Here is a 22023-nt window from a genome sequence, read left to right as displayed (position 1 = left end):
AGTCTCAAGCCTCGTGCAACTCGAACAGATAGAAATAAAAGTTGTGCTTTGGTTGAAGAAATCATTACAAAAAAGGGGAAAAGGATGCGGGCATTGATAAATTAAATCCTCTATTGAAGTCATTAGTCTTGAGTCTTTACCAAATTTGACAAGCTTCTATTCAGGAAGTAATATTTTGGAATGTCCTCCCTTGAAACACCATCATCATAAAAGACTGTCAGAATATACTTTTGAAGGACTTCAGCCTCCATCTCCCATCCCTTTTCAGTGAAAATGTAAGTTTTTTAGAGTTTTATTAAAGAAATTTACATAGTGTAAATAAATTTAGGTATCATAGATATGTTATTCACAAACATCATAATATCTGCAGGTTGTGTTTCCTACCATGGATAACTTACCATTATCCTCAATCATCACTGAGTGGATATGGCAGAGCCAACTGGCAGCAGCATTTCCGTGCTTTCAAAACTTAACAATCTTGGTCATTGATGGCTTTGATCATTTAAATATGTTTTCTTTCTTCTTCAATGGTCAAAAGTCTTTTCAATTTGAAGGAGCTTGAGATTCCAATTGTAAGTTGATAGAAGGAATTATATTTGAAAATGAAGAGAGGACGAGTACAATGCTGTTTCTAAATTAACCAGCTGAGCTTAGAGATCTTCCAACTCACAACATTCTGCAGCTCCACTGGAAATTTTGTTGAATTGTCCTCCTTATTCAGATTGTGGATTGACAATTGTCCTGGTATGAAATCATTTGTCTCCATTTCTATTGGAGTGACATGACATCAACCAAGAAACTTGAAGAATACTCCAATGGAACCTCCAACTACATGCAATCTCTTTTGATAAAAGGTGATTTATCTCTTTTTTTCTTTCACATTTATTCCCTTCTTTGTTCATACTTTCTGAGATTCAAGTTAATCTATTTTCTCATTTTTTTCATCATATCTCATCAATGTTTATAAGTATTGTAATCGGTGCCTTGTTATTGTAATTGTAATGATTCTCTGGTGTTGCATCAAAAATTGCAGAGTCAGCTTTTGATACCATTGGACATCATATATCTTATTTGTTCAAGTACCAGAGCTATATCGATGATCTCAAGAATCGAGTTGAGGATCTGGGAAATGCAAGAGAGAGGGTGGAACATCAAGTTGATGAAGCTAAAAAACGAGGGGAAGAGATTGAACAGGATGTAGAGCTATGGCTTGAAAGAGTGAATGAGTTCACTGAAGGGGTTGTAAAACCCATAACTGGTGATGAAGATAAAGCAAAGAATCGTTGTTTCATAGGGTTGTGTCCTAATTTGATTCAGCGTTACATGCTCGGCAAGAAGGCAGCGAAAGCGTTACCAGGTGGTACCGATCTCTCAGGAAAGGGGAACTTCAGTAGTGTTTCCTACCGTCCTCCAATACAGAGGACAGAATCCGTTTATACTAGAGGCTATGAGGCCTTTGATTCCAGGATGCGAGTTTTGCAGGAAATTATGGAAGCATTGAAGGATTCTAATGTTAACATGGTTGGGGTGTATGGGATGGCTGGTGTGGGAAAAACTACATTGGTGAAAAAAGTAGCTTGGCAAGCAGAGGAAGATAAGCTATTTGATCAAGTGGTCATGACTACAGTAACACAGACCCCAGACTTGAAGAACATGCAAGAAGAAATTGCTGATCAATTAGGCCTAATATTCCCTGAGCAAAGTGTATCCGGAAGATCTCTTCGATTACGTGATAGATTGAAGAGGGAGAAGAGGATTCTAGTAATATTAGATGATATATGGGCTAAAGTCGATTTGGATGTGGTGGGAATTCCTTATGGAGATATTCACGAGGGAATTGGCCAGGAAAAAGAAGACTGGAGAGACAGAAAAGATGATGACAAACGATACAAGATATTGCTTACATCTAGAGATCAAGACTTATTACGTAATCATATGAATGTTCAAAAGAACTTCTTTGTTGATCTTTTATCTGATAGAGAAGCATGGAACTTGTTTCAGAAGATTGTAGGTGATTTCGCTGAAACCGCTGGATTCCGACCTATAGCAGAAGATTTGGTTGGAAAATGTTCAGGTTTGCCTATTGCTATTGAAACAGTTGCAAAGGCATTGAAAAATAAGAGTCTTCCAGTTTGGAAAGATGCCTTGGGCCAATTAAGAAGATCTAATCCTAGACCCATTGAAGGAATGGCTACGAGTGTGTACTCTATTATAGAACTGAGCTATAATTTTTTGCGAAGTGAGGAAAAATCACTATTACTTCTTTGTGGTCTAGTTAATACAGGTAGTCATATACACATTAGCTACTTACTAAGATATAGTATGGGTTTGCGCTTATTGCAAGATGTTTATACCTTGGAAGATGGAAGAAATAGATTACATAGTTTGATCCATGGTCTCAAAGCTTCGTCTTTGTTGTTGGATGGTATCACCAATGATACTGTTAAAATGCATGACATCATTCATGCCGTTGTTGTATCAATTGCATCCTCAGATAAATTTATGTTTAATATTAAAAATGTTGTTGATTTGAAAGCAGTGCTAGAGGAAAAACCCAAAACTTCAAATGCTATATCTTTGCACTATGGAGATATTGGTGATGAGCTTCCGCAAAGTTTGGAATATCCGAAACTCAAGTTTTTTCATCTATTCAGGGAAAATCACTTTCTAGAAATCCCAGACCTCTTATTCCAAGGGATGAAAGAACTCCAAGTTTTGGATTTGACTGGAATTTGTGCCTTGTCACTACCTTCTTCACTCCGCTGCCTGAAAAACCTTCAAACACTATGTTTGAACGCCTGCCTACTAGAAGACATAGCAATAGTTGGAGAGCTAGAGAAGTTAGAAATTCTTAGCCTGCTAAATTCTGACATAGAAAAGTTGCCCGGAGAAATTGGACAATTGACTCGGTTGAAGATGCTAGATTTGACCAGTTGTTCAAAACTGAAAGTAATTGCACCAAATGTCATTTCAAGCCTTTCCCGATTAGAAGAACTATATATGAGCAATAGTTTCCTTCATTGGGAGATTGAAGGATTGATCAACAATCAAGAACGAAGCAATGCCAGTCTTCTTGAGTTGAAGCAATTGTCTCGCCTAACCACTCTAGATATATATGTTCATGGCATCCAGATTATACAAGAAGACTTGTTTTCAGAGAAGTTAATAAGATACAGAATACTCATAGGAGATCAATGGAATTGGAGATGGCACACTACTTATGGTGAAACCTCCAGAATGTTGAAAATAAAGCTCGACAACAGCATTTCCTTGATCCATCGAGTTAAAATTTTGTTGAAGAAAACTGAAGAACTCCATTTAGAATTGAATGGTGTTAAAAATGCTATTGATGAACTTGATGAGGGTGGTTTTGCACAATTAAAGCATCTTCAAGTACAAAATGGTCATGAGCTCTTATATGTTGTTAGCGTTGTTCCTAGCAAAACTGTCTTCCCAAGGTTAGAGTCATTATTTCTTCATAATTTGATTAAATTAGAGAAGATATGTGATGGGGAACTCTATGCGGAGTCTTTCAGCAAACTAAGAATTTTGAAAGTTGAAAAATGTGATAGGTTGGAGCATCTCTTCTCGTTCTCCGAGTATAAAAAGTTTTCGCAGCTTCAAGAAATTGAAGTCATTGATTGTAAGAACCTAAAGGAGATTTTTGGTGAAGAAAGTGTAGACTTAGTGGTTGAAAACGCAAGGAATAGTAAGCTTGAGTTCACTCCATTGCGTTCCCTAGTACTACAATGCCTACCACAATTCATAAGTTTTGGCATGAAGGTATATTTTCTCTTTTTCTTTTTTCATTTTCTTTTCATGTATAAAAGGTGTTTTGTAATTAGTTTCTAAGTTATTTATGGAGTAAGATTTGCTTTTGCAGGTTGTTTTGCCAAGATTGGAGAACTTGACACTGTACTCAATTAAAATTGAGGATATATGGCTTGGTCAACCTCAACTGATGTCTTCTTTTCAATACTTAAAAATATTAACTGTGGAGGAGTGTAATGGTTTGAAATTTCTGTTTTCATCCTCCATGGTCAAAAGTTTTATGCAACTCCAAAAGCTTGTAATATGCAAATGCAAGTCAATGGAAGCAGTGATATTGGACTCAGAAGGATTAGAAGTACAAGATAAGATAATTGATATGAGTTTTCCTCCTAAATTTGTACCAAACTTGCGTGTCTTCCAAAACTCACAGATTTGCACCGGAAATTCAGCTGAATTTCCCACCTTGAATGAACTTCACATTGAGAGTTTCTCTAATTTGAAGACGTTCTTCTCTGATTTTTCTGGTGTAGACCTGTTAAGAGAAGAACCTGAGAGAGTGAGCTTGGAGGACTATATTATTGATGTAAATCCCCTTTTGACAAAAAGGTAAAGTTAATCTTCTTATTGAAATTCTTCCTTGTCTGTTGGCCTCAAATTTTAACCTTTTTGTACCTGTAATGTCACTATATCAGTAATTACGTAGTAGAAATTTGCTTATAGACATTTTTTTTTATTTTTGTAGTTTAAAGAAAGACAAAATCCTTCTCATGTCTTCTAATTTTGGTCCATATATATGCCCAAAAGAAATTTACATGATGAGATGTTTTTTGCAGGTTGCTTTTCCAAGTTTGGAGAAGATGATACTCTCACACTTGGTAACTTACAGTTGATATGGCACAACAAACTCCATGGATTCCTTTTCGAAACTAAAAGAAGTGAGAGTTGATTCTGTAAAAAATTGATGACTTGTTCCTTCTAATTCTACTCAAGGACTTCTTACCTTTCACAATCTAGAAACATTAACGTTTAAAAGATGTTGGAATATGAAAAGTCTGTTTCCAGTTTCCATAGCTACTGGTCTTTTGCAACTCAACGAGCTTAGATTATCGCTTGTGGGTTGGAGGAAATTGTTGTTGCCAAGGAGGAAGTAGATGGGACCCCTAGTTTTTGTTTCCCGAATTAACCTTCCTCAAACTTGATAATTACCAAACTCAAACATTTTTACATGGGGTTGCATGCAATTGGTGGCCAAGGCTAGAACGGTTGCTAGTGTATAATGTAAAAAGATGAAAGTAATGCTTCAGATGGAGAGAGCCAACCTCCCCTGTTTTCATTTGAAAAGGTATGACTTTCCTATTGCCACTAAAAGCAACATAATCATTCGGTTATTTGTGACATTTACTTTCTTTTCTCTTCAAACCAATTGAGTGGATTTATTGAATGTATTGATCATGTTTTAAAGTAAGATATAAATTTTGTCAATAGTATAATTCTTGTATTCTTAAAGTATTTTACAATCAGGTTGTCAGAATTATATCTATTTAGAACTATATATAATATAATTAATAGGAAAAGTTAAATGGTTAAAAGTGGCACCCTTTATACTAAATTTGACTTGTGAACTAGATGATGAGGATATTTGTTTGTCATTGATTTTCAGGTCATCCCAACTGGAATGGTTGGGTTTAAATGCCGAGAACATTACATCCAGATGCCTGGATCGTATCCAGCTAGGAGCTTTAGGAAACTTAAATTTTTTGGGCTGGTTAACTGTGACAATGAAATAATGGCATTTTGGTTTGGGTTCTTCAAAACTGTACCACCTGGAAAAATTCTATCTAGCTGATAGTACTCTACAAGAACTTGTTACCAAGTGGGCACATTTCTTCAAAATCTTCAAACTTGAAAGTAGAGAGATGTCATCTTTTGAAATATTTAATGCCATCTTCAGTAATTTCTTTCAAAAATCTTAAGAGTTTGGAAGTATTCGTTGCAATGGATTAGCGAAGATATTAGCATGCTCGCAGAGGAGAACTCTTGTCTATCTTACATCAATCCGAATAAGAGAATGTAAGTTAGTGAAAGAGGTAATAGCAAATGATGTAGACAACATTGATAAAGAGATTGCTTTCAACCAATTGAAAATTTTGGAGCTTCATTGTTTACCGAGTCTCACAAGCTTCTGCTCAGCCATTTCGATTTCGAATTCCATGCTTAGAACAAGTAATTGTGAGTCATGCCCCAATTTGAAGATCTTTTCTCAAGGAGGCTTAAGCACACCAAAATTAAACAGAGTACAACTAACCGAGCATCAATGAAGAATATTTGTGGAATGATGATCTTAATCCACTATCCATCAAATGTTTACGAAAATGGTACGTACTCATTCACATATTCTTTTATTTTGTTTTGCAACATTGCCATTAATCTCTCTCTCTCTCTCTCTCTCTCCCATATATATAATTTTGTGCCCTAGTACCAATTAGCTTAAGCTTTTAGATAAAGATAAAGTAGTAGTTTAACATTACTTGGGTCTTACGTGATAAGGTCCAAATGTTATAATGCAAAATTGGGTATTAAAAGTTTATAGAACAATTTATACTAAACAATGTACATAAATTTTTGGTTCATCAATTATGTGTAGAATGTATAAAGCCTAACCAATGGAGAAATTAAAATTGAGAAACCAAATCATGCTGTTTGTCTTGTTCTGCAAAATTGCCGAAATAATATCACTTTTGTAATTTTAAACATGCATTAAAAGTTAGTATTGATATGAACAAATTGCATTAATAGAAAAATAAGAGAAATAATTTTTTTTTTTTTATTTAAGAAATAAAACAATAGAGGAAGAGAAATGTAGAACTGAAGGGAAAGACAGTGGATGATAAATTTCCAAAAGTATTTGACAAATTAAGGAAATTTTGTAGTAAGATTAAGAGATTCTTTTTTTATAAAATGAAGATAAAACATTTAATAAATTCTAAATTTAGACAAACTAAAATTTAAAATAATTATTTTCTTTCTAAAATTTCAGGATTGATATGAATTCATTGTTAAGCTTAAAATACTTTTTTTTTTTTCTTCTTTTACACTTTAGCCTCTTCTAACACTTTTAAGCAAAAATTTTGTGTTTGTAGCTTGGATTTCGCAACTTAGAACATTTGAAACTCTAGAATTCCCCACATTGAGAAAAAGTTGGGAATTCTCAAGTTCCTATTGGCTTATTCTGCAATTTAAAGTCACTGGTTTTGGACGTGTTTTGGGTACGTTATCTGCAATTCCATCAAGTGTGTTAAGCGCCTTTAAAAACCTGGAAACACTAGAAAAGAAGAGTTGTGGTTCGCTAAAAAAAGTGTTTGATAGGATACCACAAAATGCTGATGGACATACGTTGAAGAAAACTAATCAAGAAGCTTTGGACTTCAACAACCTGAAATCGCTTAAAGTTTACAATTGCTGCAACTTGAGATGTATATTTACTCCATCTATCATCTCAGGCCTGCTCAACTCAAAAGATAGAAGTTAAAAATTGTGCGTGATAGAAGAAATCATCATGAAAGAAGAAGAAAAGGAAGCACACATTGAGGAAATTAGAATCCCCAACTAAACTCCATTGTTCTTGAGTCATTGCCTAATTTGACAAGCTTCTGTTTAGGAATTAATATTTTGGAATGTCCTGCCTTGAAAGCTATACAGTAGCCAAATGTCCAAAGATTGAGACATTATTTTCACTGATATGAAGCACCACCTGCCCACATTGTACCCTCTTTCAGCAAAAAGGTTGGTTAATCTGAAACTCTTTTTTCACTCTTTTAATTTTTTTATCTTATAATTATCCATATTATTATCATCTACGGTTATTAGAATTCGATGTTATGCATGGTTGAAAAACTATTGTTTAATTTGATATACTTTTGTCAGTGGTTTTAGGAAAAAATCTTTTTGTTGAATTTAATGATCGTAAATTTTTATTTCAATATTTGGAAAGCTTACCTCAAGATGTTTTTGTAGGTTGCTTTTCCAAGCTTGGAGACACTTCATCTGTATGATAGTACTTTCCAAGAACTATTCCCATATGAAGGTTATATTGGAAACAAGATTCCCAAATAGACACATTTCTTCAAAATCTTCAACTTTGAAAATATGGGATGTCATCATTTGACATATTAATATCATCTCCACAATTTCCTTCAAAAACATTAAGAATTTGGAAGTCCACTGTTGAATGGATTGGCAAATATATAGCATGCTCAATAGCAAGAACTCTTGTCATCTCACAATAATCAGAATAACAGAATGCAAGTCATGACAGAGGTAATAGCGACTGAGGCAGAGACAACGGAAGAGGAGATTGTTTTCAGCCAATTGAAAATTCTTGAGCTTCATTGTTTAACAAGTCTCAAGCTTTAGCTCGGCCAATTATGCTTTCGAATTCCCATGCTAGAACAAGTAATTGTGAGTCAATGTCCCAATTTGAAGATCTTTTCTCAAGGAGATTTAAGCACACCGAAATTAAAAGAGTGAACTAACAAAGAAGATCGATGAAGAATATTTGTGGAATGATGACCTTAATTCCACTATCCATCAGATGTTTACGAAATGGTACTTACTCATTCACATATTCTTTTATTTTCTTTTGAACATTACAATATATTACTACGTTCTTTGTAAATTACAGAATATGTGAGAAAATTGCCACGGTGCCAAACGCAGACCACAAGAATCATAATGGATACAAATTCTCGAAAACTACTCTTCTTGCAAGAACCCATTATCCTTTCACAACTATTTCAATTAAGAAATGTTTAGTTCTAGGACTCCACATTCTTAATTGTTTATGAAACCTATCTATCAATCTACACATGGCATAAGCAAATAATTGGCTAAGCAACAAAGTTGTTCTATATTTTTCACTGAATTTGTTTTAGAAACTTTTTGGGAAACTGGAATAAATTATTTTTTGTTTTGTTAATAAAACAATCTCGTGAGAATAACTTTTTTTTTCTGGTAACCTTGGGTTGTTTGCCTAGGTTAGATCTGGTGTTATTCAATCGGGTCCAAGGGTTCTTTACCGGTTAAAAGTTCATTTAAACTTCTCATCAGTAAACAGTGCAATTAATTTTTCAATTTATGTAGACTATAGACCGAACCAAATCAGAAAATTAAATTTAAGATCAAAACCTGCATCTTCTACTTCTTCTTGCATTTCATTGTTATTATATATCCAACTATTGGATAGTTTCATGTTTTCTTTGTCAAGTACTAATACATAAATTTCAAATGGTTCCACGGTATTCATGCCTAAGTGTTGGCTGGTCTAATAATTAGGGCACACAATGAAGACCTAAAAAAAAAAATGTATTAGAGGCTATATATATTTGACATAATCTCAATATTTTTCTTATGACCTTAAAATGTGTCTTAAATACATTAAAACCACCACATTAATGCTTTTATTTGAGTAGTTTGTTGAAGAGAATTTTGTTACAGGAATTTAAAACTTGTTAATTAGGAGTAATTACATCCTTGTCAACCTTTGATATTAAAATTTCGTCGATAATATGATGAATTCTATACTTAAGCATAAAATAGTATTTTTAATATTTTCAAATTAAATCATAATTCTCTTTTGCATGTTTTAACTAACGTAATGTTTTTGGTTTTGCAGGGTGGTTTTCGTAAATTTGAGCATCCGAAGCTCTGTGAATTTCACTCTAAAAGAAAACTATGGAATGGCAAAGTTCCAATTGATTTATTCTGCAATTTGAAGTCACTAGTGCTAGATGGGCTTTCGATATTCCACAATGGTTAAGCTACTTCAAAAATGTGGAAAAGATAGAGGTAAAAATTGTGATTCGCTGAAAGAAGTGTTCGATATGGAAGAGCAACTAGATTATGTTGATGGACATACAGCGAGAGAGTCATCGTGAAATTTGGGCTTCAAAATCTGAAATCATTGAAAGTTAATAATTGCAACAGCTTGAGATATATATTTACTGCATCTTTAGTCTCGAGCTTGTGCAACTGGACAGATAGAAATAAAAAATTGTGCTTTGGTTGAAGAAGTCATTACACAAAAGGGGAAAGAATGAGGTCATTGATAAAATTAAAATCCCTCTATTGAGTCCATTAGTCTGAGTCTTTACCAAATTTGACAAGCTTCTATTCAGGAAGTAATATTTTGGAAGTGCCTCCCTTGAAAACCATCAACATAAAAGACTGTCAGAATATACGTTTGAAGGACTTCAGCCTCATCTTCATCTTTCAGTGAAAATGTAAGTTTGTTTGAGTTTTATTTCCAAGATTAGTTTTATTAAAGAAATTTACATAGTGTAAAATAAATTGAAGTATCATAGATAATGTTATTCACAAAACAATCATAACATCTGCAGGTTGTGTGTTCCTACCATGGAAGACTTAACATTTTCCTCAATCATCACTAAGTGGATATGGCAGAGCCAACTGCCAGCAACATCTTCTTCCTTTCAAAAGTTAACAATCTTGGTCATTGATGGCTTTGATTATTTAAAATATTTTTTCTCTTCTTCATGGTCAAAAGTCTTTTCCAATTGAAGGAGCTTGAGATATCAATTGTAAGTTGATAGAAGGAATTATAGTTGAAGATGAAGAGAGGACGAGTACAATGCTGTTTCCGAAATTAACCAGCTGAAGCTTAGAGATCTTCCAAAACTCACAACATTCTGCAGCTCCACTGGAAATTTTGTTGAGTTGTCCTCCTTATTCAGATTGTGGATTGAAAATTGTCCTGGTATGAAATCATTTGTCTCCAATTCTATATGGAGTGACATGGCAATGACATCAACCAGGAAACTGAAGAAAGCAACTCAAATGAGAACCTCCACGCTCACATGCAATCTCTTTTTGATAAAAAGGTGATTTGTCCTGTCCCGCATTTTTCTTCTTTTCCAATTTCTTTTTTTGGTAGCATATTCAAGTTAATCTATTATCTTATCTTTTTCATTATGTCTCATTATATGTTTCTAATAATGGGTATGCATTATTGTAATGTATTGAATTCTCATGTAAGACTCCCACTTTGGAGAGATTGGTAATCAGTCGTGCCAATTGGCCTCAAAATGTTAAAATTCTTTATAGCTATAATGTACCATTATTACATTATTTGCAATTAATTAGTAGAAATTCACTATAACGCTCTTCTTTTGTTTTCCTTTTTTCTTTTAAGACAAAGATATATCTGTTTGATATGTTTTTATTGTCTAATGATGGTCTCAAATATTAATTATTATCATTTTCATTATCATTATCATTACCAAAACATTAACTGATTAACATAAGGAGATGTTTTTTGCAGGTTGCTTTTCCAGCTTGGAGAAGATGATACTTTACACTTGGATAACTTGCAGTTGATATGGCACAACCAACTCCATGGAGATTCCTTTTCCAAATTAAAAGAAGTGAGAGTTGAATTCTGTGAAAAATTGATGACTATTGTTTCTTCTAATTTACTCAAGGGCTTCTTACCTTTCACAATCTAGAAAGATTAACTGTTACGAAGTGTTGGAATATGAAAAGTTGTTTTCAGTTTACATAGCCTGGTCTTTTGCAACTTAAGAGCTTAAGATATCGCTTGTGGGTTGGAGGAAATTGTTGCTGCAAGGAGGAAATAGATGGGACCCCTGGATTTTGTTTTCCCCAATTAACCATCCTCAATCTGTAAATTTACCAAGACTCAAAACTTTCTACCTGGGGTTGCATACAATAGAGTGGCCAATGCTAAAACAGTTGTTGGTGTATGGTTGTGGAAAGATAAAAGTATATGCTTTAGATGGGAGAGCCAACCTGCCCTTTTTCATTTGAAAAGGTATGACTTTCCTATTACCACAAAAAAAAATGCAACATAATCATTAAGGTTTATTGTGACATTTTTTTTTTCTTATTACTTTCTTTTTATCTTCAAACCAATCAAGTGGATTTATTGAATGTATTGATCATGTTAATTAATATAATTCTTGCATTTTATAGTGTTTATATCAAGTTGTCAGAATTTATTTATTTAAAACATATAAATATTGGAAAAGTTAAAGGTTGAAAAGGGGCACCCTTTATATACTAAATTTGACTTGTGAACTAGATGATGAATGGAATTTTTGTTTGTTCATTGATTTTCAGGTCATACCCAACTTGGAAGTGTTGGCTTTAATGCTATACCATTACATCCAGATGCCTGGATTGCATTCCGGCTAGGAGCTTTAGGAAACTCAAATTTTTTGGGCTGGTTAACTGTGACAATGAATCAATAGCATTTGGTTTGGTGTCCTTCAAAAACGTACCATCTGGAAAAAATCTATCTAGCTGATAGTACTCTTCAAGAACTTGATTACCAAGTGAGCACATTTCTTCAAATCTTCAAAATTTGCAAGTACAAAGATGTCATAGTTTGAAATATCTAATGCCATCTTCAGCAACTTTCTTCAAAACATAAGAATTTAGAAGTCCACTGTTGTAATGGATTGACAAATATTTAGCATGCTTAGCAGTGAGAACTCTTGTCCATCTCACAACAATTAGAATAAGAGATGCAAGTTAGTGACAGAGGTATAGTGACTGAGGAGATTGAGGTAGAGACAACAGAAGAGGAGATTGTTTTCAGTCAATTGAAAATTCTTGAGCTTTATTCTTTACCGAGCCTGACAAGCTTTTGCTCAGCCAATTACGCTTTCCAATTCCCATGCTTAGAACAAGTAATGTTAGTCAATGCCCCAATTTGAAGATCTTTTTCAAGGAGGCTTGAACACACCAAAACTAAAAAGGGTACAACTAACAGAGAAGATGTGGTGAAGAATATTTGTGGAACAATGACTTAATTCCACTATCATCATCTGTTCACAAATATGGTACTTACTCTCTCTCTCTCTCTCTCTCTCTCTATATATATATATAATATCCCACAATGTACGTATATTTTAGATAAAGATTAAAATGAGAAATTAATTGAGAAACCAAATCATGTTGTCTGTTCTTGTTCTGTTAATTGCCTGAATAATATCACTTTTGTAATTCGGTGCTGTTCAGAAGTAAAGGTACCAGAGGTAAATTTTTGGGTGGGCTAATAAAATTTTTAAATATGCCTTAAAAGTTAGGATTGATCTTAAATTGAATTAGTAGAAAAATAAGAGAGATAATTTTTTAAATTAAGACTTTAAAAAAAAAAATTAAAAAACAAAAGGAAGAGAAGAAATGTAGAACTAAACAAAAGACAGTAGAATATAGACCAAACCAATCAGAAAATTAATTTAAGATCAAAACCATGCATTTCTACTTCTCCTGGCATTTCATTGTTATTATATATATAACTATGGAATTTTCATGTTTTCTTTGTCTAGTAAGTAGTAAATAAATTTCAAATCGTTCCATGGCATTTCATGAGGTGGTGGTGGTTTAATAATTAGGGCACACAATTGAAGACTTTAAAATAAAAAAATAAATTGTATTGGAAATTATATATATATTGACATAATCTCAATATTTTTTGTACCTTAAAATGTGTCTTATAATACATGTAAAACCACCCACATTAGTGCTTTTATATGAGTAGTTTGCAGAAGTAATTTATTTACAGGAATTTAAAACTTGTTAATTAGGAGTTACTACATCCTTGTAACCTTCGATATTAAAATTTTTAATATTATCAAATCAAAATTCCCAATGTGCAATGTTAACTAACGTAATATTTTTGGTTTTGCAGGTTGGTTTTCGTAAATTTGAACATCTGAATCTCTGTGAATTTCTCACCTTAAAAGAAAACATATGGAATGGCAAAGTTCCAATTGATTTATTCTGCAATTTGAAGTCACTAGTGCTAGATGGGCTTTTGATTGCAACTATTATTCCATCCAATGTGTTAAGCTACTTCAAAAATGTGGAAACGATAGAGGTAAAAAATTATGATTCGCTGAAAGAGTGTTTGATATGGAAGAGCAACTAGATTATGGTGATGGACTTTCAGCGAAAGAAAAGTCGTCATGAAATTTTGGGCTTCAGAAATCTGAAATCATTGAAAGTTGATAATTGCAACAACTGAGATACATATTTACTGCATCTTTAGTCCAAGCCCGTGCAACTCGAAAAAGATAGAAATAAAAAGTTGTGCTTTGGTTGAAGAAATCATTACGAAAAAAAAGGGGAAAAGGATGTGGGCATTGATAAAATTAAAATCCCTCTATTGAAGTCCATTAGTCTTGAGTCTTACCAAATTGACAAGCTCTATTCAGGAAGTAATATTTTGGAATGCTCCCTTGAAAAACATCATCATAAAAGACTGTCAGAATATACATTTGAAGGACTTCAGCCTCCATCTTCCATCCTTTTCAGTGAAAATGTAAGTTTGTTTAGTTTTATTTCCAAGATTAGTTTTATTAAAGAAATTTACAAGTGTAAAATAATTGAAGTATCATAGATAATGTTATCACAAAACAATCATAATATCTGCAGGTTGAGGTTCCTACTGTGGACGACATTAACATTACCGTCAATCATCACTGAGTGGATATGGCAGAGCCAACTGCCAGCAACATCTTCTTGTTTGAAAAGTTAACAATCTTGGTCATCGATGGTTTTGATCATTTAAAATATTTTTTTCTTCTTCAATGGTCAAAAGCCTTTTCGAATTGAAGGAGCTTGAGATATCCAATTGTAAGTTGATACAAAAAATTATAGTTGAAGATGAAGAGAGGACGAGTACAATGCTGTTTCCTAAATTATACCAGCTGAAGCTTAGAGATCTTCCAAAACTCACAACATTCTGCGGCTCCACTGAGAATTTTCTTGAGTTGCCCTCCTATTCAGATTGTGGATTGAAAACTGTCCTGGTTGAAATCATTTGTCTCCAATTCTATATGGAGTGAGATGACATCAACCAGGAAACTTGAAGAAAGGAACTCAAATGAGAACCCCACGCCACTGCAATCTCTTTTTGATAAAAAGGTATGTGTCCAATCCCCATTTTTCTTCTTTTCAATTTTCTTTTTTTGGTAGATCATATTCAAGTTAATCTATTATCTTATCTTTTTCATTATGTCTATTTATATGTTTCTAATAATGGGTATGTCATTATTGTAATTGTATTGAATTCTTCAGGTAAGACTCCCCACTTTGGAGAGATCGGTAATCAGTCGTGCCAATTGGCCTCAAAATGTTAAAATTCTTTATAGCTATTAATTTCACCATTATTTGCAATTAATTAGTAGAAATTCACTTATAACGCTCTTCTTTTGTTTTCCTTTTTTCTTTTAAGAGAAAGACATAATCTGTTTGATATGTTTTTATTGTCTAATGATGGTCTCAAATTATCATATTATTATCATTCTCATTCTCATTATCATTACCCAAACATTAACTGATTAACATAAGGAGATGTTTTTTGCAGGTTGCTTTTCCAAGCTTGGAGAAGATGATACTCTTACACTTGGATAATTTGCAGCTGATATGGCACGACCAACTCCATGGAGATTCCTTTTCCAAACTAAAAGAAGTGAGAGTCGAATTCTGTGAAAAATTGATGAATATTGTTCCTTCTAATTCTACTCAAGGGCTTCTTCCCTTTCACAATCTAGAAAGATTAACTGTTAAGGAGTGTTGGAATATGAAAAGCTTGTTTCCAGTTTACATAGCTGCTGGTCTTTTGCAACTTAAAGAGCTTGAGATTACGGCTTGTGGGTTGAAGGAAATTGTTGTTGCCAAGGAGGAAATAGATGGGACCCCTAGATTTTGTTTTCCCCAATTAACCTTCCTCAAACTTGCTAAGTTACCAGAACTCAAACATTTTTACGTGGGGTTGCATAAAATTGAGTGGCCAAGGCTAGAACGGTTGCTGGTGTATAAATGTGAAAAGATAAAAGTATATGCTTCAGATGGAGAGAGCCAACCTGCCCTGTTTTCATTTGAAAAGGTATGACTTCTCCTATTGCCACTAAAAAATGCAACATAATCATTAAGGTTTATTTGTGACATTTACTTTCTTTTTCTCTTCAAACCAATCGAGTGGATTTATTGAATGTATTGATCATGTTTTAAAGTAAGATATAAATTTTGTCAATTAATATAATTCTTGTATTTTTAAAGTCTTTTACAATCAAGTTGTCAGAATTATATCTATTTAGAACGTATATGTAATATAATTAATAGGAAAAGTTAAATGGTTAAAAAGTGGCACCCTTTATATACTAAATTTGACTTGTGAACTAGATGATGAATGGATATTTTTGTTTGTTCATTGATTTTCAGGTCATACCCAACTTGGAATGGTTGGGTTTAAATGCCGATAACATTACATCCAGATGCCTGGATCATATTCCGGCCAGGAGCTTTAGGAAACTCAAATTTTTTGTGCTGGTTAACTGTGACAATGAATCAATAGCATTTTGGTTTGGTGTTCTTCAAAAACTGTACCACCTGGAAAAACTCTATCTAGCTGATAGTACTCTACAAGAACTTGATTACCAAGTGGGCACATTTCTTCAAAATCTTCAAACTCTGAAAGTAGAGAGATGTCATCTTTTGAAATATTTAATGCCATCTTCAGTAATTTCTTTCAAAAATCTTAAGAGTTTGGAAGTATTCAGTTGCAATGGATTAGCGAAGATATTAGCATGCTCAACAGGAAGGGCTCTTGTCTATCTTACATCAATCCGAATAAGAGAATGTAAGTTAGTGAAAGAGGTAATAGCAAATGATGTAGACAACATTGATAAAGAGATTGCTTTCAACCAATTGAAAATTTTGGAGCTTCATTGTTTACCGAGTCTCACAAGCTTCTGCTCAGCCAATTTCGATTTCGAATTCCCATGCTTAGAACAAGTAATTGTGAGTCAATGTCCCAATTTGAAGATCTTTTCTCAAGGAGGCTTAAGCACACCAAAATTAAACAGAGTACAACTCACAAAGAAGATTGATGAAGAATATTTGTGGAACGATGATCTTAATTCCACCATCCATCACATGTTTGCGAATATGGTACTTTCTCATTCACAAATTCTTTTTGTTTTCTTTGGCATCATTGCTCTCTCTCTCTCTCTCTATATATATATATATATATATACACACACACACACACATAATGTACGTATATTTTTAGATAAAGATTAAAATTGAGAAATTAAATTGAGAAACCAAATCATGTTGTCTGTTCTTGTTCTGTAAAATTGCCTGAATAATATCACTTTTGTAATTCGGTACTGTTCAGAAGTAAAGGTATCAGAGGTAAATTTTTGGGTGGGCTAATAAAATTTTTAAATATGCATTAAAAGTTAGGATTGATCTTAAATTGAATTAGTAGAAAAATAAGAGAGAGAATTTTATTTTTTTTAAATTAAGAACTTTAAAAATAAAATAAAATAAAAAAAAGGAAGAGAAATGTAGAACTAAACAAAAAGACAGTAGACTATATAGACCAAACCAAATCAGAAAATTAAATTTAAGATCAAAACCATGCATTTCTACTTCTCCTGGCATTTCATTGTTATTATATATACAACTATTGGATATTTTCATGTTTTCTTTGTCTAGTAAGTAGTAAATAAATTTCAAGGCTCCGTTTGGTTCCCTTTTGGAAATATTAGTAGTAGTATTCCCAATAAAGTTAAACAGTAAAATTACAAAAACTCACAATAGTATTCAACTTTTTTTAAACCCCTTAAATTTATAAATTTAATTAAATACCCCTAAATATTTTTTTTAGAAATTGCAAAAACACTCTAACAACCCACATTTACCAAATTCCGGCCACCACTGTCGAAAGATGGTCGGAATCTGGTATAACGGTGCACTACCGGCTGAATCTAGCTGGTAGTGCACCGATCTAGCCTTTTCCAGCCAGATCCACAGTGGATTTGGCCGGAAAAGGCCAGATCTTTGGCCGTAGCCAGTCGTCAATGACGGCCAACATATGGTCGTCGTTGACCATCAATGACGACCATATGTTGGTCGTCGTTGACGAGCAAATGCGGCTAGATCTAGCCATAGATCTAGCCTTTCCGGCAAGATCCACCATGGATCTGGCCGGATAAGGCCATATCGGTGCACGACCGGCAAGATCTAGCTAGTCATGCACCGATACAGAGACTCCGGCCACCCTCCGACGGTGGTGGACGGCTGTCCATATTTTTTGGGTGGGTTGGGGGTGTTTTTGTTAACTTTTAATGTTTTATTATAGGGGTGTTTAGTAAATAAATAAATAAACATAGGGGGTATTTTATTAATTTTTAAAATTTACATCGTAATGCCTGCCCAATTCAACCTTTTTTTAACTTTTTTCACAAAACATTTCTAGAAAGTGTAAAAAAGTGAACCAAACAGAGCCCAAATCGTTCCATGGTATTTCATGTCTAAGTGGTGGGGTGGTCTTAATAATTAGGGCACACAATTGAAGACTTTCAAAAAAAAAAACAAAAAAACAAAAAAAAAATTGTATTGGAAATTATATATATATATTGACATAATATCAATATTTTTTTTACCTTAAAATGTGTCTTAAAATACATGTAAAACCACCCACATTAGTGCTTTTATATGAGTAGTTTGCAGAAGATAATTTATTTACAGGAATTTAAAACTTGTTAATTAGGAGTTACTACATCCTTGTCAACCTTCGATATTAAAATTTTTAATATTATCAAATCAAAATTCCCAATGTGCAATGTTTTAACTAACGTAATATTTTTGGTTTTGCAGGCTGGTTTTCGTAAATTTGAACATCTGAATCTCTGTGAATTTCTCACCTTAAAAGAAAACATATGGAATGGCAAACTTCCAATTGATTTATTCTGCAATTTGAAGTCACTAGTGCTAGATAGGCTTTCTGATATTGCAACTATTATTCCATCCAATGTGTTAAGCTACTTCAAAAATGTGGAATCGATAGAGGTAAAAAGTTGTGATTCACTGAAAAAAGTTTTTGATATGGGAGAGCAACTAGATTATGTTGCAGCAAAGAGAAGTCATCCTGAAATTTTGGACTTCAAAAATCTGAAATCATTGAAAGTTGATAGTTGCAACAACTTGAGATATATATTTACTGCATCTTTAGTCTCGAGCCTCGTGCAACTCGAACAGATAGAAATAAAAAGTTGTGCTTTGGTTGAAGAAATCATTACAAAAGAAGGGGAAAAGGAGGCGATCATTGATAAAATTAAAATCCCTTGGTTGAAGTCCATTAATCTTGAGTCTTTACCAAACTTGACAAGCTTCTATTCTGGAAGTAATATTTTGGAATGTCCTCCCTTGGAAAACATCATCATAAAAGACTGTCAGAATGTACATTTGAAGGACTTCAGCCTCCATCTTCCATCCCTTTTCAGTGAAAATGTAAGTTTATTTGAGTTTTATTTCCAAGTTTAGGTTTATTAAAGAAATTTACGTAGTGTAAAATAAATTGAAGTATCATAGATAATGTTATTCACAAAACAATCATAATATCCTCAGGTTGTGTTTCCTACCATGGACGACTTAACCTCATCCTCAATCATCACCGAATGGATATGGCAGAGCCAACTGCCAGCAACATCTTCTTGCTTTGAAAAGTTAACAATCTTGGTCATCGATGGCTTTGATCATTTAAAATATTTTTTCTCTTCTTCAATGGTCAAAAGCCTTTTCGAATTGAAGGAGCTTGAGATATCCAATTGTAAGTTGATAGAAGAAATTATAGTTGAAGATGAAGAGAGGACGAGTACAATGCTGTTTCCAAAATTATACCAGCTGAAGCTTAGAGATCTTCCAAAACTCACAACATTCTGCAGCTCCACTGGAAATTTTGTTGAATTGTCCTCCTTATTCAGATTGTGGATTGACAATTGTCCTGGTATGAAATCATTTGTCTCCATTTATAAATGGAATGACAAGACATCAACCAAGAAACTTGAAGAAACGAACTCAAATGAGAACCTCCACGCTCACATGCAATCTCTTTTTGATAAAAAGGTGATTTGTCTCTTTTTTCTTTCACATTGATTCCCTTCTTTGTTCACACTTTATGGAGATTCAAGTTAATCTATTTTCTCACTTTTTCATCATATCTCATGTCTATGTTTATAAATAATTAATAATCGGTACCTCGTAATTGTAATTGTAATTGAATTTTCAGGTAAGACTCCCCTGTTTGGAGAGATTGGTAATCAGTCATGCCGATGAAGTGGAAAAAATATGGGATGATCAGGTTTCCTTGGATTCCTTCTGCAAGCTTAATCGTGTGTTTGTGTATTTTTGCAATAAAATTTTAAATATTTTTCCATCTAACATGCTCGGGAGACACCAAGAACTAGAGATGTTGGAAGTACAAAATTGTGATTCAGTTGAAGAGATATTTGAAGTGCTTGAGAAAAGATCTGGCATGGTGGAGGAAATCGTTGCCAATGAAGAAGCAGGTCATAGATTTGTGTTCTCCAACTTAACAAGGTTGTATCTACAGAGGCTTCCAAGTCTCAAAAGTCTGTACCCCAACATACATATTTCAGAATGGCCGGTTTTAGAGGAGTTGAAGGTATATGGATGTAACAATGTGGAGACTTTAGCTTCAGAATTTCTGAGCATCAGAGAGACTCATAGACAGAGTCAAAATGAGACCCCAAATAAAAAATCACTGTTTCTTGTTTACAAGGTATGTAGAAGGTATTTTAACTAAATATTCATTGAAAAAATATAATTCAGCTTAAACGTCCACTCATGTATATGCAACTAAGAATTTTGATTCTCTATTCTGCTTATATAATATAGCAATTTGTGGTTTTTACCCTACTTTCTTGTGATACTCTAGGATGCATTCCCTAGATTGGAAGAACTTGAGTTATGTGAGATGCCCAGATTGCTTCATCTGTGGGGAGGAAATCCTCAACCTAACAACGCTTTTCAAAATCTGAAGACTCTAAAACTATCAGAATGTGGCAGTTTAGATAATTCATGGTCATCATCGGTGTCTTTCCAAAATTTGGTGACTTTGCAAGTATCAAAGTGTGATGGATTGAGATATTTACTAAGCCTCTCAAAAGCTAAAACTCTGAAGTGGCTTGCAAGTATGAATATATCTGAGTGCAAAATGATGGATCAAATTATATCCAATTTGGAAGGTGAAGTGGTGGGGGATTCAACTGCTTTCAACAATTTGAATAATTTGGAAATTCATTGTTTACCAAGCCTTACAAGCTTTTGTGGTGAAGATATTAGTCTTGAATTCCAATCATTGAAAAAAGTAATTGTCAAACAATGCTTGAAGATGGAGACTTTTTGTCTTGGAGTTTTAAGCACGCCAAAGCTACAAACGTTACAGTTGATAGAAGGAGAGGAGGAAGTTGAAGAATGTGGGGAAGGCAACCCTGAACTTAATTCTGCCATACAGCAATTGTTCAATAAAAGGGTATGTATTGATTCACAAAATTATCACATGCATTTCCCTTGCACTTTCTAATTGACTGTAAATTTTTCTTCTTTGGTAGATTATTGCGATTGATGTATTAATCAATTGCTTTAATCTTCTTTCTTTTATTTTGTGAATTCAATATGCTTTGTTATGATTACATAATGTGCAGAGTTCTGAGGAAGATTAAGGCCATTCTTCGAGTGCAATGTGATTGTTTATATTGCTTCAGATAGACTGCAGCTCCATTTTCCTGAAGATGAAGAGGATTTTTCATTCTGCTATCTTCATTGATGTTGTCTTGAAATTTGGTTGAATAGATTAATGCCCTCTCATTGCGCATTCATCCTGTTGCTTTACTACTTCGATTTGTTTTAGGCATTCTGATTTCTCCAGTTGTGGAACAATTTTTCAATACACTGTTTTGTGAATTTCTGTTTTAACACATTAATGGCTCTATCAACACTGAGTTTCTGGAAATCACAAGTGTTGTTTGTTGTAGGTGCTCATGAACTTGAAGATTATCTGACAGGTTAAGTTGTTTGAAACAACTTGGCATCCTTGTTTAAGTTGTTCTTTTTTGTTCATTGGTGTAACTCCAATGCTTAAAGAAGCCATCAGAGGAGCGTTTTTCCATTGCAAAAAAGGACATCCTTTTTTGTATCATTTCCAAACAAGTTGACAAATTTCCTGGATACATAAAAAGAGATCCTTTCTTTTCATCACTTTTGACAGGTTTAAAAAGAATAGTGTGCCATCCAATTTCTTAAGCATGTTCAAATTGGTTCTTTTTTTTTTTTTTTTTTTTTTTAATATTCAAATGGATGATTCTGTCGTTTATAGTCGAAAAAAAGATTCACAAG

The 22023-nt window shown here is 33.5% G+C and overlaps 1 protein-coding gene across 1 annotated transcript; it reads left to right on the top strand.

Annotated features, from left to right (window-relative positions):
- The first annotated feature begins 1014 nt into the window (after positions 1–1014).
- LOC116134153 lies at positions 1015–21485 on the top strand. The gene is made up of 11 exons (XM_031419838.1): positions 1015–3783; positions 3884–4377; positions 9443–9509; positions 13502–13690; positions 15182–15703; positions 16039–16767; positions 18484–19116; positions 19234–19731; positions 19895–20407; positions 20564–21160; positions 21333–21485. The coding sequence occupies exons 1-11, from the start codon at positions 1324–1326 to the stop codon at positions 21348–21350; spliced, it is 6720 nt and encodes a 2239-aa protein (XP_031275698.1). The 5' UTR covers positions 1015–1323; the 3' UTR covers positions 21351–21485.
- The last annotated feature ends 538 nt before the right edge of the window (positions 21486–22023 follow it).

The sequence above is a fragment of the Pistacia vera genome, unplaced genomic scaffold (assembly GCF_008641045.1).
Source record: "Pistacia vera cultivar Batoury unplaced genomic scaffold, PisVer_v2 Contig283, whole genome shotgun sequence".
Lineage (NCBI taxonomy): Eukaryota > Viridiplantae > Streptophyta > Magnoliopsida > Sapindales > Anacardiaceae > Pistacia > Pistacia vera.
This window is presented reverse-complemented; position numbering and strand designations above follow the sequence as displayed.

What these genes read in the sequence shown, in the direction of transcription:
- LOC116134153 (XM_031419838.1), top strand. Translation starts at nt 1,324, where the DNA reads ATGCTCGGCAAGAAGGCAGCGAAAGCGTTACCAGGTGGTACCGATCTC. An exon ending in AATCCCCTTTTGACAAAAAG is followed by an intron (nt 4,378 to 9,442) that starts GTAAAGTTAATC and finishes TTGGTTTTGCAG; the next exon opens with GGTGGTTTTCGTAAATTTGA. An exon ending in TAAAAGAAAACTATGGAATG is followed by an intron (nt 9,510 to 13,501) that starts GCAAAGTTCCAA and finishes TTGGTTTTGCAG; the next exon opens with GTTGGTTTTCGTAAATTTGA.